Source organism: Oncorhynchus masou, chromosome 28 (genome assembly GCF_036934945.1).
Source record: "Oncorhynchus masou masou isolate Uvic2021 chromosome 28, UVic_Omas_1.1, whole genome shotgun sequence".
In the NCBI taxonomy this organism is placed as follows: Eukaryota; Metazoa; Chordata; class Actinopteri; order Salmoniformes; family Salmonidae; genus Oncorhynchus; species Oncorhynchus masou.
The window spans coordinates 64904229-64931742 of NC_088239.1; the positions used below are offsets into that span (position 1 = coordinate 64904229).

At 41.3% G+C, this 27514-nt stretch overlaps 1 protein-coding gene across 1 annotated transcript in view; it reads right to left on the reverse strand.

Annotated features, from left to right (window-relative positions):
• Positions 1-3499: 3499 nt before the first annotated feature.
• Positions 3500-27514, reverse strand: part of LOC135517036 (uncharacterized) — a 33037-nt gene continuing 9022 nt past the window's right edge. Inside the window, exons 14-24 of the mRNA XM_064941066.1 lie at positions 23601-23811; positions 23301-23379; positions 22924-23022; positions 22511-22672; positions 22283-22357; positions 22006-22080; positions 21750-21836; positions 20788-21252; positions 19704-19881; positions 19319-19467; positions 3500-6961 (exon numbers count right to left, since the gene is read on the reverse strand). Of these exons, the coding sequence (XP_064797138.1) occupies positions 6743-6961; positions 19319-19467; positions 19704-19881; positions 20788-21252; positions 21750-21836; positions 22006-22080; positions 22283-22357; positions 22511-22672; positions 22924-23022; positions 23301-23379; positions 23601-23811 (1799 nt within the window). The 3' untranslated portion in view covers positions 3500-6742. The remainder of the gene's footprint in view (positions 6962-19318; positions 19468-19703; positions 19882-20787; positions 21253-21749; positions 21837-22005; positions 22081-22282; positions 22358-22510; positions 22673-22923; positions 23023-23300; positions 23380-23600; positions 23812-27514) is intronic.

The window sequence follows — 27514 nt, forward strand, 5'->3', positions numbered from 1 at the left end:
GCTTGTCAGAGGGAACCGCTCCCTGTTAATTGGCATGCCTGGGGCTGGTTATTGCCCTAATAAAGCTAGCGGGGGACATGGCAACTGAGGGTGTTGCATAATAAGGGGATTTAAGACTGAACATTTTGTGTGGAGACTTATTTTCTTAGACAACTTGAAGCAACTGTCTTCAGTGTGATTACATGTTAGTGTCATTACCCCATTAGCAGTGTAGTTGTTGCCTCTTCAATACAGTCTCTTATTGTGTGTTCTCTATGTGGGTGAACTCTCTTTCGCCGTTTTCTCGCTCTCTTTCTCTCTCTCTCTCTTTCCCTCACCTTCCTGTCTTCGTGTCTGATTTAAAATGTCACTTTTTAAGAGGAAGATAGTCTTGAAGAGTTACTGCAGGCATTATGAACTTATTTGAACTTTACAATGCATGGTTCACATCAAAGATTTAAACCAGACACATCAATTCCACACTTATTCATCTGCCTTTCCACACACACACACACACACACACACACACACACACACACACACACACACACACACACACACACACACACACACACACACACACACACACACACACACACACACACACACACACACACACACACACACACACACTTTTCCCATGATCTTTATAACAGGCACAACTAGCTGAAAAGGTTCCACCATTCCAATCCTCTATCCAAACAGCACAGTATCCAAACAGCACGGTATCCAAACAGCACGGTATCCAAACAGCACGGTATCCAAACAGCACGGTATCCAAACAGCACGGTATCCAAACAGCACGGTATCCAAACAGCACGGTATCCAAACAGCACAGTATCCTTCTGATTCCAGCCTCTCCAATTATGGTTAAGCACCCCAGCTTCTTCTCATGGTCTTGAATAAAACGCTGTCATATAAAAGTGAACATGACAGATGGTCAGACTAACTCCTTTCATGTTTGCCCAGAAACAAACAGTAAAAGCTGTTGGCTGGCAACTGCAGCATTGCAACATTAGGTCTCCTCAAGATATCTGAACACACCTTGATATAACCCAGGTTCATTTTCAATGGCAGGAAGACAGGGTTGGTGACTTACGGTAAGTTTCAGTATATTGTTTTGGCCTGATGTTAATCGAAAGATGAATATGTGTAGATCTGAATATGGACAATAAGTAATGGAATGGAACAATTTCACAAACAATAGCCACCACAATGCACAAGGAGAATCATCTCCAGTTACATCTCTATGGAAATGAAAGCTCCATTCCCCAGCCATACTGGACCAGTATAATGTTCCACTAGCATGTGATGAAGAGGTTCCAGGCTGCACAGAGGAAGTGACTCACTGGTAGCCTGTTACTGAAAACACCACATTGTGAACGTAAGCAAGGACCCTAAATGAAATCACGTCATAATGGCTCTCACACACACACAATCACACCCACGCGCTCACACACACACACGCACGCACATAAAAACCGTGTGCAAGCACACACATACACACACACCAGAGGAGGCTGGGGGGGATGAGCAATAGGAGGATGGGCTCATTGTAATTGCTGGAATGGAATAAATGGAACTGAATCAAACATATCAAACATTTGGAAACCACATGTTTGACTCCATTCCATTAATTCCATTCCAGTCATTACAATGAGCCCATCCTCCTATAGCTCCTCCCACCAGCCTCCTCTGACACTCACACACAGACATAAACCTGAATGATATAATGGCATATGGCCTCTGCCTACAGAGGGTGTGTATGCTGGTAGAATGCCCTCTGACCAGAGTAGGGAAACTAGATCTGCTTATTATCATTAGCATAGAGACACATTCTGTATGTCTAAATTACATTTCACTAACTGGTTGGTGCTGTAAGCCCACTACAGACAGATGCCAGGTCAGAGTTAATTGTCCTGTCCATCCACATCTCTTCCAGAGTTAATCAATTATCATCAGCAACCTCTAATCTCTTTTTGGAGGGCAGACTGGCAACACTGTATTAGGTCTGTGTTATCCTACCAATCATCACCATGTCAGAGGACTCTCCTCCTATCCAGGGGTTTCGGTTCAGGCCAAACAGACAGACCATGCTATAATGTACAGAAGTGGTACAATTGAACATTGTTAGACTTAATCAACAAGACCATGAACACCACATTTGTGCTTAATAGACAGTCATACTTTCTAGCATATCCCGCAAGTGACAACTGCAGCCAAGTCGGTTGCCAAGTCAGAACAAACTCATTCTGGGAGATTGTAGAAATCCTTTGGCAGTTTTAACACTAAGTCATTAATTTCAATTAGACATGTAAGAAATGTACTGCTCCCTGGGATTCAAATGCCGATTTCTCCATCCTCCAGGAGCTTCCAGTCCAGGCCCAATGGGCAGGGTTGGCAACCCTAGCTACAGGAGCTTCAACGGCTGTGTGGGCCAGTCGTCTTCCCTTCCCACCACTTCCTGTAGAAAAGCCTTGGTACTGCCAATTCAGTTCCACTGTCCCATCATGAATCATGACTCACCCAACCACTACTATACTAGAGTACCCCTCTCTGGGATATGTTAGAGTGAAACTTCCAGTTAAGAGTCCCGACACTCTAAGACTGTCTGGGAAGGAATTTGTTTCACTGGAATTTGTGTGAGGTGGATATTGTATTGTAATGTTAAGCACAAGATGCAATGGTGAAATGTGGGTCATTAGGTTTTTATTCATTGTCCCAACACTGTCAGGGAAATAATTTGTTTGACTGCAATTGTGCAGTTGAATGTTTTGTATTGTAGCATGACAAAAGTACAAGTTTGCCAAGCAGACTTGCCAGTAGATTGCTGAAATGTGGGTCCTTGGCTATTTCTTGGTCACACAAAACATACAATTATGGAATCCTTGACAGAAGGATTGTGGGTATCAGTCTAGGGCTCAATCATGCCTTTGAAAGACACATAGAAACTATTTAAGGAGCCAAATCACACTATAACATCTACTCCACATAGAATAATTTATTATTTCCATTTGCTATAGTCCAATGATTCGTGTCTGTTTTATTCTTCTCGATGAAGAGCCCGTTACATAAATCTGTCCATGGTTCAGTTGCTTCGCCTATGACTCGTCCCTCCTTAAAAGGCGCAGAATACGGTCAAGGGGGTATTTGACTCAGAGAGTAAATCCGAGATTCTCAGAAACTAGAATCGGTATTAGATCTTTATCTCTGGCAGATGGCCAAATCTCATTAAAAGGAGTGGAATAATCCCTGTTTGAAGATCATACATGGTAACTGTACTGATGGCAACCAGTGTAAAACAATGGTGAGCAGCACCATCTTCTGGGTGAATACAGGAACAACAAAACCAATAACTCCCTCACTCTAGCCAGCAGGAAAGAGATGGAAGTCAGAGGTAGTGTCCCAAATGTCCACCATATTCCATGGGTCCTGGTCAAAAGTAGTGCACAATATAGGGAATAGGGTGCCATTTGTGACACAAACAGAGACTTGGTATGAGACAAACAAAACCCAGGAATCCAATGACAAATTTATTGCATACTACATGTCCTGTTACAGCCTTTACAGCGTATAGAGAACATACATGATCAACAAATCAGAATGTATATAGCTCGGACTTCACAGTATACAAATCACAGAACAAAGTAGTACCCTGTTTCACATTTAAATAATACAAAGTGCACAATTAAAGTTCATTAAATTCAACTGCATCAACAACTGTTAAAACAGAACTGGTTTTCTCTCCCAGAAAGAGTAAAGGACCACTGCATTAAAGCTTTACATTCAGAGACCTAAAGAAAGGTATATTATTGGATTATGAGGAGATATTTTGCTGAAAGTACTCCATCAGTCTAGGTGTTTCCAAAAGTGACCCATGCATTACATTGGAATGAAACAAAAATACAAACTATAAACCTTCATATGTACATAATATCTATTTTTTCTCTAAGCATATTTGGCACCATTTTTTAGCATAGAATACAAGTACAATGTATAACACAGCTTTTGCAATAATTTGGAGGTAATATAACATTCTGGCACAACACAAGGATAAGTATTTATGGAAAGGAAAGAATATATATGAATTCCTTTTCGTTGAGGGCTGTAAACTGACTGAACAACTTCTACAGTTTGATGCTAAAAAAGCTACCTCTGCAGGAGGGATTTGCCCTATAATGAACATAGTCAGAATCAACTCCTCCAGAACCAAACCCTGTTTATTACCATCAAAGGACCAAACACCATATTCACTGACTGCACAAATATGATGTTCAGAGCGCAAATACTACCTATAATAACAACCAACGCACCCTTTCTCAGAAGACAAAAAAAATCTGTGGTCCTCAACCTCTGGGATGCTGCTGACCGGTCCATCAGATGGTTAGCTGACAATAATGTAGCCAGATCTCAAGTGCTGTTTTGATATAGGCCTAAGGAGTCCTTTGAGGAGGAAGGACCAGAGCAACTTGACGGTTCTTGGTACAAGAGGCACCATTGTTTTCCGGCCCCAGTGGTACAGAAAAGGTTGAGAAGCACAGTTATATGACACAGAATTACTGTGGGAACCTTTAAAGGGTCATTTTGGGGAATGTAAACACAACCACTTCATATTTTGGTTTTTAACCCTCAGTTAACCCAGGAGAATGGGGTGCCATGGTTGGTATCATGTGGCACAGCATTTGATGTATTTGGGTTACTTTAAGGGGTTTTCCAGACTTGTCTTAAACCACCTCGACAAACAAAAAGTAGGTATTATTTATATCATTAATAATATATTCAACTATACTATATTTATTAATAACAATATGGGTATAGTAACATCAATATATTGAATTGTTCAACATTATGATATTATATTTATCAATTCTTATGAATATATATATATATATAGGCATCTGCTTGTGTTGAACAGAAGCTGTGCGAGATATGACATAATAATAACTCTAACATCTTTATTTATACTCCTCCAAATAAATGCAAATAAATGCATTCGCCATTGGTCTACGAGGTAAGCCAACCACGAACTGCGATACTGAATATGAATTGAACCCTCCCATGCACAGAGAGGTTTCAAAACAGGTCAAGACTGCTTTCAAAACAGGCAGGTGAAAACCCCTACACAAGTCCAGAGGGGGAAGACTATTGGGGACGCACACAGGCGTACCAAGTAAAACAGCACCCCCTAATGGACAAGCATACAACCTACAGATATATTTCAGATCTAAAGGATTTCCTCAGATTTAGCATTTTGGTCAGTGTCATTTGTGGGGCTTCATGAATCATAATACTACCACCTAGGCTAAGAGGTTTCACTGTCACCCACAGGTTAATGGGATTTATCTAGAGTTACATCAAACATCAATTAACGATGATCAACCACTATGGTCCAATCGCAAAGTATACCATCACATTCACTTGTTTTCACTTCGTGGTTACATCTCTCTTTATCCTTCCACTTTCCACCTTCAACTGTCTGTCCTACATTTCATTGATCGCAACACATTTGTTTTACATCACCAACATATCTGACATAGCAGCAAAACTACATACAAATGTACCACACTGTAATATGAACAGAAAACAAGGAACACACCATTCCTTCAGTTCATGGAACCTGTATTAACATCTGTGGTGGGGCACAGTACTATGTGTTGATATATGAGCTACTGTAATGAGCATATCCTGGAGGGGAAAGCTCTTCCAGCTTGATGTATTTACCAGTGATAGAAATACACTTGTATGCCTCAGGCTTTGATTGGCAAGCTGCCTTATAACACCATGATAACTCCACTGTATCTTCCACAGATGTACCGAACCACCAATCCCATAAGCCTCAACCCCTAAAGAGGAACAAGAAACGCAACACGAACAAGTATATGTAAAAGTATATGCCTGGATCCAAGACATGCAGGCAATGTCCACCATCACAGATGGTTTAACTCACTAACAGGTGTAATAACGAACAAGGAAGGATCCCTTCAGCAGCCCAATGAAAAGAGCGAGCACTTCAACACCAAGGCCAATAAAAGATAGCCCGCATGCAATTTGCGCAAAAAGGCAAACAAATGCCCATATTCTTATTCATAACATAACTCCACGTTTGTCTATGCAAATGTACTCAACAAAGGCATTGAGAAGCTCACGATATCCATAATCAAAATGACTCGGGTTGAGATCGGAAACAAGAGATACAGTGAATACCCTGCTGCACCAAGCCACGATAAGCTCTACGTCTGCGATAAGCAGTGGGGCAGTTTTCTACACTGACAAGGAAAAGGTTCATATCCCTCTTTTTGCTATTCTCTCACGGCTACAATTCACTCTCTCTGAGACCTAATGAAGTCTTATGAAAAACAAAGAGAAAAAGATGTCCTCCAAATCAATTCAATTGCCACATATCCCCATTTAAATACCACAGGTTCTGTCCTACTAAATACTGAGACTATATTCTGGAGTTATTTCCATGGATACAAATAATAAAGCTACACAACTGGGGTTCAAGCACCATGAGGAACCAGTATTGTGGCATTAAGAGATGGTCGAGCTACAACAGTGCAAGGGCCTCCTGAGCTGGGCACACTGGAGCCACATGCAGCACACGGTAGCAAGCATGTCAGTCTCCCTACTAATGAAGGGGACTGAAATAGGGCCGAACGGAACCAAAATGGAGCCGAAATGGTGCTCAAAAGCAGCCAAAATTAAGCCTGAATGGCCACATTGCTGCTCGGTTGTCTTGCACTTCCACTTCAAAGGGTGCATCCTAGAGGCCTGTGAGATCCACGATGGCCTTAATGAAAATGGTGTCGTCGCGGATGTAGGAGTTCTTGGCGTCGAGCTTGGAGAGCGGGCAGAAGAGCGGGCAGCCGCTGGCGATATTCATCTCACTTACAGGCCTTTGGAAGGAAGAGGAAGTGACGTCGGGCCGGAAGGCATCGATGATGTGCTCCCTGTTACTCTGGTCCAGCAGCATCAGAGTCACCTGGTGAGAGAGAGAGTTTGAATTTTAAATAATCTTTATTGGGTCTGGGAGCTCACAACACTATATACACTCATACAAAACCATAGTTACACATAAATTAAAAACAACACCAAATTATCATCCACAGTAACTAAACATAAGAGCCTCTAAATACCCCATATACTCAAACAGTTCAATATTGTTAACCAGTTTGTAATAGGCAAACTTTACTCTGTCTCGCTGCCAACATTCCCTCCAGCATTCCCACCCATCCACAGACCCCTGTCCCCGAATACTGTTCTTTCGGGTCTTCCATATTGCTAATTTGGCTGCCCCTGACACAAAATTAAGCAAAGTAACTACACCCCTTTGACTAAACCTGTACTTTAGCCCAAATATAAACAGTTGGGAAGAGAAAACCTCTCCCAGAGCTGAGAACCAATTAGTGATCAGGTCAATCATCCCGACCAACCTGGGACATTGTAAAAACAAAATGTGCCAGAGTTTCAGACTCAGCACAAAATGGACACCCTTCCTCAACTGTCGGATCCAGATGTACCAGATGCATGTTGGCTATGGCTCCATGTATTATCCTCCATTGTAGGTCAGCTGTCCTCTTTTCAATAGGCAGTTTGTATAAAGACCTCCAACAGCCTTTTGGGGAGGCACCTGGACCAAACACACCCGCCCACCTCGTCGATTTTACCCCTTCCAGGGAAAAGGCAAAGGACACTTTTACACAGATTTTATACATGGCCTTCTTTCCCAACACCTTGAACTCCCCCAGCTCCGGGGTCTCGAAGGAAAGCAGCATCCCCACGTCCTTCTCGAAATCCCCCTCCTCAGCACTTACAATCAGTGCAGGGAACACGTCATCCAGACCCTCCTTACACCGATCAGAATTGGAAGTGTCAGTCACATATTGTCGATGAAGTACTGGCAAAGAATTACAGACCTCATCTACGACCTTCCTCAGTAGAAGAGATGATCAGATCCCTGCTCTTTCTCCCAGCTCCTCCAACGATCTGCTCCTGCTCCGCATCAGATGACCCAGCTTAGTACACCCCACACCTAGCAGGCATGAACGTAGGCTGGCTGAACGCATAGCACGGGACTGGATGGCAGTGTTATAAAAATAAAAGAGGCTCTTCAAAAAGCCACATCCCTGGTGGCGTGACGGCCTTACGGGACATGACAAAAACTCTCCAAGCCTGCATAACAGACTCATAAAATGGTGTCCGATCAGACAAATCACCTCCCTCTAACTTTAAGAGGAAAATATGCTTGTCTAAGCCCAAACAGCCTGCTCTCCTCATCAATGTGTAGACTGTGTCAACACAGCTAAAACCGTCACTGTGCAACAGTCTCTGGGCTGCTTTTTTGAAGCCGAAAAGGCATGATCCTGGAAGAAATGTCCACCAGACCTTACCCACCCTAATGCAGTTGCAGGTACAGGGCTGTAGCTTTAATCCAATGTTGTCCTGACCAAAATAAATTGATAAGGGTCCTCTGAAGCTCTTGTATCAGACCCACAGTGGCTGTAAAATCATTAGTCTATACCACAGGGTAGAGGCAGCAAGATTATTAGCACCCACTTCCACCTTGACAGTCTGGCACACACTTTCTGCACTACACCCTCCCAGTTATTTTTCTGAAATTACATCAGAGCCTAGAAGAAACCCCAGTCTTCATCCCATCTCTTCCCCACTGAAGCCCCTCTGGGAACCGTGGAGTGGACCCTATCTGAAGCTGACCTGCCCACAGCGATTCACTCTTTTCCCAATTGACTCCAGCTGAGGAGGCCCTCTCATACACCTTTAAAGCATTTGAGAGAACCTTAACATCCTCACCCCCTGTAATAAAAACTGTCACATCATCTGCATACGCAGACAGTGCTGTCGTGGGACCCTTCATTACTCCTGGCACAGAAAAACCAGTAAGCCTCGCTCTTAAAAAACAAAGCATTGGTTCAATTGCCAGACAATATTACTGTCCCGAAATTGGGCATCCCTGCCTGATAACCCTTTAGACGGGGATGTGGCAACTCAAACCATCTCTTATTAGAAACAAATTATCAACAATAGAGCAGTCAGGTACACAGTAAGACTGGTCCTTGTGGACCAACAGCCCCAGATATTCTTTCAACCTGTTTGAGAGACATTTAGGTACAATTTTATATTCTGCACACAGCAACGCAACAGGTCGCCAATTTTCTATAAGAGCCAAATCCCCCTTTTTTGGCAACGATGAAAGCACAGCAAGTTGACAAGATACAGGAAGACAACTCTCTGTAAAAGATTCACACACCACGTAAAATTCCTCCCCAATAAACCCCCAAAAGGGCTTATAGAACTCAGATGGTAAAACATCGATGCCAGGGGCTCGGCCTAATGAGAGCTGCATAACTGCTGTGGACAGCTCCTGCAGAGTAATGTCAGAATCCAAAGCAACTCTCTGCTCAGGGCCCAATTGAGGAAGACCTTGTAACAACTGATCAGTACTCAGAGAATCACAATCCTCCACCTTATAGAGGGCAGAGTAGAAATCCACGGCATGTTGGCGCATTTCATCCGTGGTCATCTTCCCATCAGGGAGACAAAGGCAGACCATCTGTTTACGTTGCAATGTCAATACACAAAAGTAAGGTTAGACAGGTTGTATGTATCTGAGCTAGAGGTCGACCGATTATGATTTTTCAACGCCGATACCGATTAATCGGCCGATCTTTATATCTATATATTTGTAATAATGACAATTACAACAATACTGAATGAACAATGAACACTTTTATTTTAACTTAATATAATCCATCAATAAAATCAATTTAGCCTAAAGTAAATAATGAAACACGTTCAATTTGGTTTAAATAATGCAAAAACAAAGTGTTGGAGAAGAAAGTAAAAGTGCAATATGTGCAATGTAAGAAAGCTAACGTTTCAGTTCCTTGCTCAGAACATGAGAACATATGAAAGCTGGTGGTTCTTTTTAACATGAGTCTTCAATATTCCCAGGTAAGACGTTTTAGGTTGTAGTTATTATTGGAATTATAGGACTATTTCCCTCTATACAATTTGTATTTCATTAATCTTTGACTATTGGATGTTCTTATAGGCACTGTAGTATTGCCAGTGTAACAGTATAGCTTCCGTCCCTCTCCTCGCTCCTCCCTGTGCTCAAACCAGCAACACAACGACAACAGCCACCATCGATGCAGCGTTACCCATGCAGAGCAAGGGGAACAACTACTAGAAGGCTCAGAGTGAGTGACTTTTGAAAAGCTATTAGCGCTCGCTAACTAGCTAGCCATTTCACTTCGGTTACACCAGCCTCATCTCAAGAGTTGATAGGCTTGAAGTCATGAACAGCGCAATGCTTGACGCACAACAAAGAGCTGCTGGCAAAACGCACGAAAGTGCTGTTTGAATGAATGTTTACGCGCCTGCTTCTGCCTACCACCGCTCAGTCAGATACTTAGATACTTGTATGCTCAGTCAGATTATATGCAACGTAGGACACGCTAGATAATATCTAGTAATATCAGGATTGCAGCCCTAAGAAGCTGACCACGTTTCCCACTACCTTTTGCTGCAGTGACAGCAGTAGTAGTAAATGTCCTCAAGCGAAAACGCTTCTTCTCACTCAGCTTGTCTAACCCCACTGTCTTCTGTAACATCACAGCTGACCTCTTATCTTATCAACATAAAAAAAATCTGCCAATTTCACAGATTTCCCAAAAGTCTGATCCAGGAACCCATTTACTTCCTCTAGACTGTAAATTGAGTCTTCATCAGCTGCTATCGTATCAGGAGAGATATCCATATCCTTATCTTCCTCAACTGAGCCCACAGACCACTGACTCCACTCTACCACATCCCTCTCAACACTCCCCACTTGCACCCCATCACTTGTACCAGGCATCTCCTCCACTACCTAGGAGACTAGCCCCACCTGAGCCCCCTCCTGTACCCCATTACTTGTAGTGGGCATCTCCTCCACTACCTGGGAGCCTAGCTCCACATGACCCCCCACCTGTACCCCATTACTCGTAGTGGGCATCTCCTCCACTACCTGGGAGCCTAGCTCCACATGACCCCCCTCCTGTACACCAGCACTCGTACTGGGCAACTCCAGTCTGGAAATTATTCTTCAGATCTGTCCATACCTTCTACAACAATATGTTTCTGCTGCATAGCATTCTCCTCTGGTACAAGTTGCAACTCCGTGCCCTCAACACTGACACCTTGTTCCTCAGAAACAGGTACGTGTGGCTGCTCAACCACTGTCGACCCACTTCTCCCTACATCACTGGGCCCAAGCGTTACGAGGACCATCTGCGCCCCTCCCTCTGCCTTCACCCTTTTCAGGCAAGCATATCGCTTATGGCAATAGCTCAATGGGAATAAACGGTGGTATATTTGAAATTGTTACCCTTGTTGACAGAGAAAAAAAGCGGCGTAACTAGAATAAACAAACCTTTAAGAAGTACGCCATGCTCAACCATACGATCAACAAGACGCTCTTCTTTAAGAAGTACGCCATGCTCAACCATACAATCAACAAGACACTCTTCTTTAAGAAGTACGCCATGCTCAACCATACGATCAACAAGACGCTCTTCTTTAAGAAGTACGCCATGCTCAACCATACGATCAACAAGACGCTCTTCTTTAAGAAGTACGCCATGCTCAACCATACGATCAACAAGACGCTCTTCTTTAAGAAGTACACCATGCTCAACCATACGATCAACAAGACACTCTTCTTTAAGAAGTACGCCATGCTCAACCATACGATCAACAAGACGCTCTTCTTTAAGAAGTACGCCATGCTCAACCATACGATCAACAAGACGCTCTTCTTTAAGAAGTACGCCATGCTCAACCATACGATCAACAAGACGCTCTTCTTTAAGAAGTACGCCATGCTCAACCATACAATCAACAAGACACTCTTCTTTAAGAAGTACGCCATGCTCAACCATACGATCAACAAGACGCTCTTCTTTAAGAAGTACGCCATGCTCAACCATACGATCAACAAGACACTCTTCTTTAAGAAGTACGCCATGCTCAACAATACGATCAACAAGACTCTCTTCCTTAAGAAGTATGCCATGCTCAACCATACGATCAACAAGACACTCTTCTTTAAGAAGTACACCATGCTCAACCATACGATCAACAAGACGCTCTTCTTTAAGAAGTACGCCATGCTCAACCATACGATCAACAAGACACTCTTCTTTAAGACAAAACACCACCGCTTTATTCATCCGTGACGCATAAGCAACATTCTCATAGCATGCCTTCTCTCGACCAAAAACTCCTCCAGTGACAGTAGCTTCAGTAACACACCTAAAGCCGTGCCGAAGTGACAGAGACGGCGTCCCCACGCCAAAGCCAGGGTAATTTCGACACGCACAACAATATACTTAATTCTACCACAACAACTAAATAAAGATAATGATAACCGTAATCATGCAGAGGAAGAAAAAAAGATACCACCAAGAAAAGGAAACGTAAAAGAAAAAGCAGGATATCTAACTCTACACAACACTCGCACTCACTCACACAATTCCAGCATTCAGAGAGAGAGAGTGAGTTCTCAATTGGTACAACATATATAGAGTACTGCACAATTACGTAGATTGAAAAATAAGCTCAACTGGACACTTTAATGAGGCAGTGAATGAACTGACAGAGAAAGCATGCAGGGCATTCTACGCCATTAAAAAACAAATTCAAATTGAAATACCTATAACAATTTGGCTAATACGAATTGAATGTGTCATTGAACCAATTGCACTTTATGGCAGCAGGTATGGGGTACACTTGTAAAACAAGACATCACCCAATAGGACAAACACCCAATTGAAACCCTGCTTGCAGAGTTCTGTAAGATCCTCCTACGTGTCCAGAGGAAAACTACAAACATTGCATGCAGGGCAGAATTAGGTCAATATCCACTAATAATAAAAAATAATAATAACAAAAGAGCAATTATGTTTTGGAAACATCTAAAATACAGTGACCCACTCTCCCTGGGGCGGCAGGGTAGCCTAGTGGTTAGAGCATTGGACTAGTAACCGAAAGGTTTCAAAATCAAGTCCCCGAGCTGACAAGGTACAAATCTGTTGTTCTGCCCCTGAACAGGCAGTTAACTCACTGTTCCTAGGCCGTCATTGAAAATAAGAATTTGTTCTTAACTGACTTGTAAAATAAAAAAAATTAAATATCATTACCAAGCCCTGCAATGCCAAGAGCTGAGCAAAGAAAAGAGTCCCCTCATCCAGCTGGTCCTGGGGCTGAATTCACAAACCTGTTCTACTAACACACTGAAGCCTCAGGACCAAAACATCCAATCAATCAGAATAAACCAAATTACAACACAATCAAATCTATATTACCTACACAAGCACAAAAGCAATATGCAGTCCTAAATCGACAGTACACTGTGGCTAACTATTTGACCATTTTTACTGATCAAAACCTTAGAAACACCTTGACAAAGTACAGTGGCTCAGTGAGCACAGCCTTGCCATTAAGAAGGTTAAACACAGGAAAACATGGCTCCCTGTAGAGGAAAGGCTGTGCAACCACTGCACCACAGCAGAACCGGAGACAGAGCTGCATTTTCTGACAAAATGTCAAAAATATAAAACAAGAATGTAATTTCCTCAGAATTGAAACCCTTATTCAAGGTTTCAAAGACCTCTCTGATGAGAATAGGCTACCCGTCCTGGCTACCCATCCTGTTGGGGGAGGACGCAGACAGCTGTGGGTTGGCAGCTCCCTATGTACATTGCTGCCTGCCATAAGATGAGGGACAGTGTCTGACAGACCAACCAACCTGTCCTCTATGCTTACTGTATTGTTGTTGCTCAATGTATGGTTATTTTGACCCTTGATTATTGGTGTTACTGGTTATTATTATTTTAATTATGTTAATATTGTAAATCTCCAAAGTAAGTTTTGGCAATATGTACATTGTTACATCATGCCAATAAAGCAAATTGAATTGAATTGAGAGAGAGATACAGAGAGAGATACAGAAAGTGTGAGGGATAGACCTCATGAGTGCAAACCAGATGACTTCACAAACCTGCCAGCTGCCATTCTGACTTTAACTCAACAACCCTGTCTGACATAAGATGAGAACAACAACTCTGTCTGACATAAGATGAGAACAACAACTCTGTCTGACATAAGATGAGAACAACAACTCTGTCTGACATAAGATGAGAACAACAACTCTGTCTGACATAAAATGAGAACAACAACCCTGTCTGACATAAAATGAGAACAACAACTGTCTGACATAAGATGAGAACAGCAACTCTGTCTGACATAAAATGAGAACAACAACTCTGTCTGACATAAAATGAGAACAACAACTCTGTCTGACATAAAATGAGAACAACAACCCTGTCTGACATAAAATGAGAAAAACAACCCTGTCTGACATAAAATGAGAACAACATCTCTGTCTGACATAAAATGAGAACAACAATCTGACATAAAAGAACACTCTGTCTGACAACTCTGTCTGACATAAAATGAGAACAACAACTCTGTCTGACATAAAATGAGAACAACAACTCTGACATAAAATGAGAACAACAACAACTGTCTGACATAAGATGAGAACAACAACTCTGTCTGACATAAAATGAGAACAGCAACTCTGTCTGACATAAAATGTCTGACATAAAATGAGAACAACAACTCTGTCTGACATAAAATGACATAAAATGAGAACAACAACCCTGTCTGACACTCTGTCTGACGTAAAATGAGAACAACAACTCTGTCTGACGTAAAATGAGAACAACAACTCTGTCTGACGTAAAATGAGAACAACAACTCTGTCTGACAACAACTCTGTCTGACATAAAATGAGAACAACAACTCTGTCTGACATAAAATGAGAACAACAACTCTGTCTGACATAAAATGAGAACAACAACTCTGTCTGACATAAAATGAGAACAACAACCCTGTCTGACATAAAATGAGAAAAACAACCCTGTCTGACGTAAAATGAGAACAACAACTCTGTCTGACATAAAATGAGAACAACAACCCTGTCTGACATAAAATGAGAACAACAACTCTGTCTGACATAAAATGAGAACAACAACCCTGTCTGACATAAAATGAGAACAACAACTCTGTCTGACATAAAATGAGAACAACAACTCTGTCTGACATAAAATGAGAACAACAACTCTGTCTGACATAAAATGAGAACAACAACTCTGACATAAAATGAGAACAACAACAACTGTCTGACATAAGATGAGAACAACAACTCTGTCTGACATAAAATGAGAACAGCAACTCTGTCTGACATAAAATGAGAACAGCAACCCTGTCTGACATAAAATGAGAACAACAACTCTGTCTGACATAAAATGAGAACAACAACCCTGTCTGACATAAAATGAGAACAACAACCCTGTCTGACGTAAAATGAGAACAACAACTCTGTCTGACGTAAAATGAGAACAACAACTCTGTCTGACGTAAAATGAGAACAACAACTCTGTCTGACGTAAAATGAGAACAACAACTCTGTCTGACGTAAAATGAGAACAACAACTCTGTCTGACATAAAATGAGAACAACAACTCTGTCTGACATAAAATGAGAACAACAACTCTGACATAAAATGAGAACAACAACTCTGTCTGACATAAGATGAGAACAACAACTCTGTCTGACATAAAATGAGAACAACAAACCTGTCTGACATAAAATGAGAACAACAACCCTGTCTGACGTAAAATGAGAACAACAACTATCGGACATAAGATGAGAACCACAACTCTGTCTGACATAAAATGAGAACAACAACTCTGTGTGACATAAAATGAGAACAACAACCCTGTCTGACATAAAATGAGAACAACAACCCTGTCTGACATAAGATGAGAACAACAACTCTGTCTGACATAAAATGAGAACAACAACCCTGTCTGACATAAAATGAGAAAAACAACCCTGTCTGACGTAAAATGAGAACAACAACCCTGTCTGACATAAAATGAGAACAACAACCCTGTCTGACATAAAATGAGAACAACAACTCTGACTGACATAAAATGAGAACAACAACCCTGTCTGACATAAAATGAGAACAACAACCCTGTCTGACATAAAATGAGAACAACAACCCTGTCTGACATAAAATGAGAACAACAACTCTGACATAAAATGAGAACAACAACTCTGTCTGACAACAACAACTCTGTCTGACATAAAATCTGAGAACAACAACTCTGACATAAAATGAGAACAACAACTCTGTCTGACATAAGATGAGAACAACAACTCTGTCTGACATAAAATGAGAACAACAAACCTGTCTGACATAAAATGAGAACAACAACCCTGTCTGACGTAAAATGAGAACAACAACTATCGGACATAAGATGAGAACATAAAATGAGAACAACAACTCTGTCTGACATAAAATGAGAACAACAACTCTGTCTGACATAAAATGAGAACAACAACCCTGTCTGACATAAAATGAGAACAACAACTCTGTCTGACATAAAATGAGAACAACAACTGTCTGACATAAAATGAAAAACATGACGTAAAATGAGAACAACAACCCTGTCTGACATAAAATGAGAACAACAACCCTGTCTGACATAAAATGAGAAAAACAACCCTGTCTGACGTAAAATGAGAACAACAACCCTGTCTGACATAGAATGAGAACAACAACCCTGTCTGACGTAAAATGAGAACAACAACCCTGTCTGACATAAAATGAGAACAACAACCCTGTCTGACATAAGATGAGAACAACAACTCTGTCTGACATAAAATGAGAACAACACCCCTGTCTGACATAAAATGAGAAAAACAACCCTGTCTGACGTAAAATGAGAACAACAACCCTGTCTGACGTAAAATGAGAACAACAACCCTGTCTGACGTAAAATGAGAACAACAACTATCGGACATAAGATGAGAACCACAACTCTGTCTGACATAAAATGAGAACAACAACTCTGTCTGACATAAAATGAGAACAACAACTCTGTCTGACATAAAATGAGAACAACAACCCTGTCTGACGTAAAATGAGAACAACAACCCTGTCTGACATAAAATGAGAACAACAACCCTGTCTGACATAAGATGAGAACAACAACTCTGTCTGACATAAAATGAGAACAACAACCCTGTCTGACATAAAATGAGAAAAACAACCCTGTCTGACGTAAAATGAGAACAACAACCCTGTCTGACGTAAAATGAGAACAACAACCCTGTCTGACGTAAAATGAGAACAACAACTATCGGACATAAGATGAGAACCACAACTCTGTCTGACATAAAATGAGAACAACAACTCTGTCTGACATAAAATGAGAACAACAACTCTGTCTGACATAAAATGAGAACAATAACTCTGTCTGACACTTGACTGGGTCACCCTCTTTTCACCTCTTTGTTGTTTAATGATTATTTACAAATAAAAAGAGTATGAACAAAACAATGTCTGATATAGAAAACGTAATAAATCATAGAATTATATATTTATAATCTCCATTACAGACATGTTTCCTGCCAGGACAACGAGAGAGAGAATTCCACAAAAGCATGTCTGATTTATACATCACACGTGTCATGCAAAATCAAAATTGTGTTGCAGATTTTAACATAAATTTGAAGATATACAGTACCAGTCAAAAGTTTGGACACACCTACCCATTCAAGGGTTTTTCTTTATTTTTGCTATTTTCTTCATTGTAGAATAATATTGAAGACATAAAAACTATGAAATAACACATATGGAATCATGTAGTAACCAAAAAAGTGTTAAACAAATCAAAATATATTTTATATTTGTGATTCTTCAAAGTAGCCACCCTTTGCCTTGATGACAGCTTTGCACACTCTTGGTATTCTCTCAACCAGCTTAATGAGGTAGTCACCTGGAACGCATTTCAATTAACAGGTGTGCCTTGTTAAAAGTTAATTTGTGGAATTTCTTTCCTTCTTAATGCGTTTGAGACAATCAGTTGTGTTGTGACAAGGTAGGGGTGGTATGCAGAAGAGAGCCCTATTTGTTAAAATACCAAGTCCATATTAAGGCAAGAACAGCTCAAATAAGCAAAGAGAAATTACAGTCCATTACTTTAAGACATGAAGGTCAGTCTATTCGAAAAATTTCAAGAAATGTGAAAGTTTCTTCAAGTGTAGTTGCAAAAACCATCAAGCGCTATGATGAAACTGGCTGTCATGAGGATCGCCACAGGAAAGGAAGACTCAAGAGTTACCTCTGCTGAAGAAGATAAGTTCATTAGAGTTACCAGCCTCAAAAAATGTAAGCCCAAATAAATGCTTCACAGAGTTCAAGTAACAGACACATCTCAACATCAACTGTTCAGAGGCCACTCAGTGAATCAGGCCTTCATGGTCGAATTGCTGCAATGAAACCACTACTAAAGGACGCCAATAAGAAGAAGAGACTTGCTTGGGCCAAGAAACACAAGAAATGGACATTAGACCAGTGGAAATATGTCCTTTGGTCTGATATGTCTTTGTGAGAAACAGAGTAGGTGAATGGATGATCTCCGTATATGTGGTTCCCACCGTGAAGCATGGCAGAGGAGGTGTGATGGTGTGGGGGTGCTTTTCTAGTGACACTCTGTGATTTATTTAGAATTGAAGGCACACTTAAACAGCATGGCTACCACAGCATTCTGCAGCGATACGCCATCCCATCTGGTTTGCGCTTAGTGGGACTACAATTTGTTTTTCAACAGGATGATGACCCAACAAACTTCCAGGCTATGTAAGGGCTATTTGATCAAGAAGGAAAGTGATGGAGCGCTGTATCAGATGACCTGGCCTCCACAATCACCCAACCTCAACCCAATTGAGATGGTTTGGGATGAGTTGGACCGCAGCGTAAAGGAAAAACAACCAACAAGTGCTCAGCATATGTGGGAACTCGTTCAAGACTGTTCGAAAAGCATTCCAGGTGAAGCTGGTTGAGAGAATGCCAAGCGTGTGCAAAGCTGTCATCAAGGCAAAGGGTGGCTACTTTGAAGAATCTCAAATATATAATAATAATATATAATATAAATATATTTTGATTTGTTTAACACTTGTTTGGTTACTACATAATTCCATGTGTTATTTCATAGTGTTGGTGTCATCACCATTATTCTACAATGTAGAAAATAATAAAAAATAAAGAAAAACCCTTGAATGAGTATATGTGTCCAAACGTTTGACTGGTACTGTATAAATTACAGGATTCGTGTGGATTTCAATATACAGCATGTAAAATGTATGACCTTCTAATGCATTTTCTATGCATTTTCTAAATGAGTCCCCTGGTCCTTACCTTCTGGTTGAAGGGCCATTTGAGCAGAGCATCACTCAGTCCCCTCATCACCACAAAGAACAGAGAAAGGTGGCTGCCACGCCCTGTCCCGTCCCCGTTCAGGTAGATCCGCAGACACATCTTATAGCAGTATTTACTGGTGTAGAAGGCTGTTGGGGAAAAACAGACATATTTTATAGCCATATTTACTGGTGTAGAAGGCTGAAAAACGGTGATTTAAATATTATTATGGAAACACAATAGCCTACGATTTGCACTGTCATTATTACTTGCACTACTACGGTATAATATAGTCTCGATATGGTTGTTCTGGTTTCGGCCTTGACTCGGTCTCGAAGCCCCTTTGGTCTCAGTCTTAACATGGACTGCAATAGTTCTGGTTTACCTGGTGAGAACATGGCAGGAGCTCGGCCAGCGATGGCATCCTGTCTTTTTTTGGTAAAGTCAGAGATCCTCCAGATGAAGACGCCGTCGAATGTGGTGCCCGATATCTCCCTCAGCCTGCCTTCCATCTCTGCTACCGTCAGGTCTTTCAGCCCCACCGTCCTCTCCAGCTGCCGCACCTGAGACACACGCACACACAAATATGTGCAAATATATTAGCTTCTATGAAGTCAATAACATGTCTTGGAAAATTGCAAGATTATGTTTTAATGCTTGTAAGATTGTTATAAGAATAGTTGTTAAATTAGACAGAATAGAGTATCGTGTGTGTGTTCCACTGAGGATGGGCCTCTATGAGATATCAAATCAAATCAAATTTTATTTGTCACATACACATGGTTAGCAGATGTTAATGCGAGTGTAGCGAAATGCTTGTGCTTCCAGTTCCGACAATGCAGTAATAACCAACAAGTAATCTAACTAACAATTCCAAAACTAATTTCTTATAGCACTGACAGAGGAGATTTACGATGTCTTTGGGTAATAAAGCCTAAAGAGCATTCCAGATAGTAAAGGTAATGTTTTCATGCTATACCGTACCAGGGTGAGACGGGTTCCAGTTTGGAGTAGGAGGGGGCCAGACACTGGTCTTTACAATGAGAACTGTTGACACAGCACTGACTATCTGCTATGTTTTATAGATATATTTCATACAAATCTTAACCTTTGTGAACTGTTCCTAAGATCTGTGGTTTGTCATGTAAGTTGAGAGGGGTGTATCTTGGCTATAAAAGATCTTTGTACTTTTCTGGTGGTACTTTTCAATGGTTCATTAGAGATAGCGCATCATTGAAAGTCAAAAAAGGCTATTGCAAAGCTCTTAATAAAATATATGTAGTTTAAGTGTAACTCTGACTGAGGTGTAGTTTGTAACTCTGGTAATTTGGTAAAGCAGAAAAATGACACCACAATCCTCAGAACCTCCAGCTTTATACCCCAGTAAGTCATGCCATTGAATTAAAATGTTGGATAGGGATGAATAAATTAAATGACTGAATTTAATTTCTGCTTCAGGGCCTTATTACCTTGTTGCTCAGGGCCTCAATCTTATCCTGGTCTAGGCGATGCTGTCTGTTACTGGCCTCCATGGTTGTGGCAAAGCGCTCCACCTCTCGGTTCAACACGCAAACCACATTCTCAAACATCCCCGCCTTCACCTCCAGGTCCGTGCACCTGCGTCCCAGCTCCGCCACCTTGGTCTTCTCACTGTGGAGCTGTAGCTCCAGGGCCGCCCCCACCGAGCTGGGCAAGGGGGTGAAGGAGGTGGACACAGTCAGGGTGGGGGCCAGGGCGGGAGGTGGAGGCAGGGGAGGAGCTAGGGCGGGAGGCGGGGAGGAAGGAGAGTTGGTGGCCCCCTGCACGGAAGGCCCGGTGGAGGTAGTGCTGAGCTGGGAGACGCGTGCCTCCAGCTCCCTGAGGGAATGGTGGAGCTCCAGGAGCTTGTGTCCAGCCAGCTCCAGGCCTTGCGGCTGCAGGCCCTCCATGCTCACCTTCATGGATGGAGAGGAAGAAAATAAGGTAGGTAAAGTAAACACAGAGTAAGTAAATGCTAATGCAAACAACCATCTTTTAGCGCAGTGTTATTCAAACTTTTTCAGCAGGGACCCCATTTTTTCCACCAGAATTTCTGGGGACCCCATTTTTTTAGCATTAATTTCTCACGACCCCACCCCAAATCCAACTCATCCCAAACCAACCATAAAATAGGTACATTTCGATTTTTACATCAGCACATAACCTTCAATTCATTATGTTTTCATCTCTTAACAAAACAAAAGGAAACCAATAAATACATCTACTAAATACAATTGTATTTCATTATCTTTCTCAACAACTTTTTTATATAGTCCCATATAATATCTTGTACTTTTATAATAATTTTTTGGGCGACCCCATTGCAGTTCCCCTGCAACCCCGACTTTGAATACCACTGCTTTAGTGTGTGTAATGGGCACTAACGCTCCACTACATCCATACTCATCCTCACCTTCATCCCCATAATGTAGTGCAGCAGCAAGTTGAGGTGCTCATAGGCGCAGGCCCTCTCGTGGTCATGGATCCTCTCCTTCTCCACCTGTACAGAGAGAGGGGGAGAGGAGAGCTGTTCTAACAGTAGCACTGAATTATTACCAGGTATTATTTAAGAAATAACATGGTAAATAGTAATTACACAGTAACAACCTCGTTTGTTTAATTAGGATTCATTAAAACCATAGCTCTGAAGAGATAAGAAAGCTACTTACTGACATATCACACCCAACAACATGGAATCTGCATGGAGTTCTGAATTTGCTGCAGAACTTAATGTGGTCCACGTACTAGGGAAAGAGCCAAAGACGAAACAATACACAATGATTTGACAAGTTCTACAGCTATTTCGAACAACAACCTTCTTAAAAGAGAGTGGATTATTTTCTCTCAATATTGAGCTTCCTTTTCCGTGATGCATTTTCCAAACGCATCCAGTCACGTTTGGCTATAGTTGGTTATATTGTGTATGTTGAAACTGTAAGAACTCACCTTCTCCCTGGGTATTTTCTTCTTGGCACAGCCTTCACAGATCATGGGGTACTTGGGGCAGATCTCGTCGTGGGCCTAAATAAACGACGTGTTCTTGTATAGCTTCTTACAAATATTGACCCTAATGTTCCTTGCAAAATTGATACGATCGTAAGCCAGCCATTTGAAAGATTTCACAAATAAACAGATGGATGGACGTTCTCTCTCGGAACATGCATTATTTCTCACCTTGATGTTTTTGAAATGGAATGGTTCCTTGCAGTACTTGCAGTTGAGAGTTCTCTCAGGGCACTCTCGCTCATTGTGGCGTTCCTGTTCGTTGAAGCGGATCTGCTCTTTACAGGAGGGGCAGGGGATGATCATGTAGTCACACTTCCCCTCATGGCTCAACTGTAAGTGACAGAAAATAAAGGTAGGATTCATTTGGCTTTAGTATATGTTCAGAACAGCCTAAACAAGGATCGTCGGTCAAACTGATCATGAAGCAAGAACACAGCAAAGCAAATACAGTATTGAGGTGCATTGCTTATAACCATCTGTGGCACCATTTCTTTTTTCAACAAAAATGTCAGTCTAAATGCTTCGTTTGAATGATGAAAAGGTATAATATAATAATCAGTCTAAAACCACGCTCAACTAACCTCATATTCTTTAATATTGCCTTTCCAGGTACAGCCTTCGTTGATGCAGACAACAGAGAGGTTTTCGACCTCTCGTCGAGCTGCGTTGTCAGGAAAAGCCTGCAGAAGTGAGAGAAAACTAACACTTTGCCAAGGCTTTTTCCTTTACAGTGAGTCTGTACTGTTTCCGAATGCTCCATTTATGATTGTGTGTGTGTGTGTGTGTGTGTGTGTGTGTGTGTGTGTGTGTGTGTGTGTGTGTGTGTGTGTGTGTGTGTGTGTGTGTGCACGCTCCAAATAACATGGACACATTATTTGAAGGGTACATTTTGATCTTACTTGTTCTTTGAGAGGACAAAGTGACACTGTAATGAAAGACGCATTTTGTAGAAACTTACACAGCCTTGTTTTAGAATCGACGTGGGTTCTTCAAAAATGTCCTCTTTGATACAAGCACTGCATTTCTGAGGTCCATCTCTGTAATGGGAATATTATGTCAACAAACAGTACAAAATAACAGTACAGTGTGTCATATTGTCAAATGTGTAATATATTCATCAGGCATCATAACCTGGGGTGCATTTCAATAGTCTAAAGTTTCTTCCTTAGGTCTTACCAGACCAGTGCTTACACATTACAGGTAAAGGAGAAAATACAGATGATTGTATACAGTTGAGATACACTCTTTGAACTCCCACCTGACAGTCCTATTGAAGCAGTAGGAACAGAAGCGGTGTCCACACTGGGCTTGGAAGGGCCTCCGCAGCAGCTTCTGACAGCAGTTACACAGGTGTTTATCTTCCAGCTTGTTGGCCAGAATCTGTTTGGGGAAGCCGGGTTTGTTGCTCTCCATGGACGACGGAGGGGATGGTTCTTCCGTGGCCATGATTCCCTCAGTACGCCTAAGACCTGGCAACAACAACGTCAGAGTCCAAATTAACTTGAAAAGTTTACTATGAAGGCATATTTTTCTGATGTGTTGATGACATGGTAAAGCTAGATTATCAGTGAGTGCAGGTCTCCATCTGAATATATTTTGGAAACCAAACTATACTATTTAATAAAGACTGAGAGAAAGGTACTGCAGACAGTAGGCCACTGCTTTTTCTGGATATGACACTAATACAATACTACGTCAGTCAGGTCAGAGAGATAGACAATTTGGCAGATCTGATGTATTTTCCAGTATGTATTTCTTGTTTAGGTGGTAGCATTATAGCCCAATGCCCATAATAAACAATTGGCATGGTATGGCATCTAGCCTGATCATTTTGCATTCCAAAAAGCTTGTCATTGTATTAGAAGAGAAAATAATTATACTGAACAAAAATAAGAACGCAACATTCAACAATTTCAACGAGTTTACTGAGTTGCAGTTCGTATAGGGAAATCAGTCAATTGAAATAAATGTATTTGGCCCTAATCTATGGATTTCACACGACTGGGCAGGGGCGCTTGAAAACCATGGTTATTTCTGTTTGTTTTATTTGTATATTTTTGTAAAGGTAATGGATTTGAAACTGAGGAGCCAGGCCCAGCCAAACATAATTAGTTTTTCCCCACAAAAGGGCTTTATTACAGACAGAAATACTCCTCAATTTCATGGCTGGTCTCAGATAATCCCGCAGATGAAGAAGCCAGATGTGGAGGTCCTGGGCTGGCGTGGTTACACATGGTCTGCGGTTGTGAGGATGGTTGGACGTACTGTCAAATTCTCTAAAACAACGTTGAAGGCCACTTAAGGTAGAGAAATTAACATAAATTATCTGGCAACAACTCTGGTGGACATCCCTACAGTCAGCATGCCAATTGCACATTTCCTCAAAATTGAGACATCTGGGGCATTGTGTTGTGTGACAAAACTGCACATTTTAGAGTGGCCTTGTATTGTCCTCAGCACAAGGTGCACCTGTGTGCGGTTTAATCAGCTTCTTGATATGCCACTGTCAGGTGGATGGATTATCTTGGAAAAGGATAAATACTCACTGAACAGGGATGTAAAAAAATGTCTGCACAACATTTGAGAGAAATAATATTTTTGTGCTTAAAGAGAATTTCGGGAAATGTTTAATTCAGCTCATGAAACATGGGACCAACACTTTACATGTTGCGTTTATATTTTTATTCAGTACGTCTTTTTGTATAGTTTGAAACATTATGGTTTAGCAGACACCATCGACCATATGGATCTACGGTCTGCTTGTACTAATACATGCATCGTGCATAAATAAAAACAGTTATTGACACTATCAACGACAACTTCAATGCAGCTAGCCAGGCATTGTGAGAAATAGCAAAAGGCCCGTCTCCCTTTGTTTACATTTCGAGTCAGCAGTCATAGCACCGTGTAGCTCGCGCTACAGTCGTGTCAGAACAGTTGATGGTGGGGTCACCACACAAAAATGCTCCGTGCATAGTCAGACATAGCGAAAGATGCTTACAAATGGTAAATCCATTGTTGTTGCTCTCGTCTGCTTTCCCCTATCGTAGTTGCTAAGCTATCAGCATCTTTAGCTGGAGATGGGGTACCCTGCATTCCAGCCGCCACGCCCCTTTAAAAGCAGGTGCACAAACCAGTTTGCTGCGAAAATGGTTTGGCATTGAAAATGGACGGTATTGCAATTACATGAAACTTACCCGCGTTTTAAACTGTCATCGCTTGCAGAGACAGTAAAATACTCCTAGTCGCAGCCCCGCGCGCATTAAATGTACAGATGTTGCATGATGTGACTCTCCAGGAGAATGATTCTGTTTTCTTTAATGTTAACGACATAATACATATGGTACCGAGAAGCGATGGCTGTTATTGTTCAATTTCGCCATTGCACTTTGCAGTGTGGGTGTTACGTCATGTGCAGCCTTAACATGGGTTGACAGACAGGCCAAATGTAAAGGGGGTGCCTCCTAACGATATTCCATTGCTAATGGTTTCATATGACTACATTTAAAATCATGAAAATATAAGCACTTGGACAAATTATATAGGTTAGTTGTGCATAATTTAGTTTTATCATAATTTTCATGTTTACAGCATACCTCCGAATAGGGGTGTTTATAATGATTGACAAGACATCAATTGAGGCTCTATAATAGGTTAGTAGCTGCCACTACTAGCAAAATAACTTCCCTCCCTCATTCATTAGAATAAAATGCAGATATTATGTTCAGATGTGAAAAGCATGACAAATGTATCAACAGTGTAATCTTTATGTATGATGAACACTCAAAGTGAATGCAAATCATTAATTCACTTGACAATGGCAAAACGCACTGAAAGTGCCGTCTGTTCTGTGGTACGAGGCTGAATGGGGCACTCAAATTCATGCTGTTTTACCTGAATGCAAATCTTACTCAAAGTAGTGGACCAGTGTTGGACCGCACTGTCAGACAAGGTGAGAGGGTCATGTTCCTTTAACTATATACACATCCATGATGCAGTAGAAGCCATAGACTTGTCACATCTTTTAGATGGCATTCACTTCAGTTATACATTGTGTGAATCATTCAGTGCTTAATGAAAATTGATAAAATGGAGCCTATTTACTGAGTGGTTGAAAACAGCATTTAGGCATGTTGGATGACAGTTTGAGACCAAAAAAATGAAGCAAGAACTATAAATATTTTATTGGCAATTCATACCTGTAACAAAATGGGCACATGAACAGTAGGCATTACAAGACTGACCATTTTTGAAATGTTAATAGAAAAACATTGAAATAGGTGGGTCCTTGGGACCTACTCATACCTGAAAACATCCCATTAATATTGAAAAGCTTCTCAGGTACAGTACTGCATAGGCTAAAGCTTATGGCTTCTCTTTAAGGTTTGTATCCTATACCTTGAAACCTGAACACAACTCAAATTTCCACAGAAATCTCCCATTGACAGAGGCATGATTTAATGCGGCAATCAGCAGTTGAAACAATGCATTTTCCCACCCCGGCTTCGGTAAAGAAACACATGGGGCTGGGGAAATGTAACCACTCAAATTAATAGACAAAGCTATGGATGCAAAGACTGACCACCAATGATGTCAGTCATAATTTTAACCATGTTTTTGGCTATATAGTGTTTGTTTACATTAACTATGTTTTCAAATATTGGAGTAAAACCAGGTTATATTTTGGGTTCTAGTGGGGAACGACAGTTGAACTAAGCTCATGAAGCACTTATAAAGTTATGTACCCATTGATTCTTGAGGAATATCATTAATTCAGTCCAAAAATGTATGTAGCAACTGCAGATTGCCCCTAAAAGCAGAATTCTGCGTTATTAAGCGCGTGAGTTTCAAGTTAGGATTCAGCCCAAACTAGCTACAGTTGCTGAAATGTCTTGATTACAATGGCATGCTATCAGACACAAAATAATGGGTTTTGTCCTGAGTAGAAAGAGAAGGAAGATACTGCTATTGCACAATTAAGAAATGGTCTCCTTTCCAAAGTGGCAATCTGTTATTTGGTAACAGATTGCCGATCAGATCTGCAGTGTTTTCACCAGCGTTTTATGAAGGCGCCACTTCCGTCCAGCGAGGCGACCAACGGGTCCTTAAGTCAGGTCTCTTCAAGTAGCTTACGGAGATTTCTCTGAATCTGGTTTGGTAGGATTTTTGACA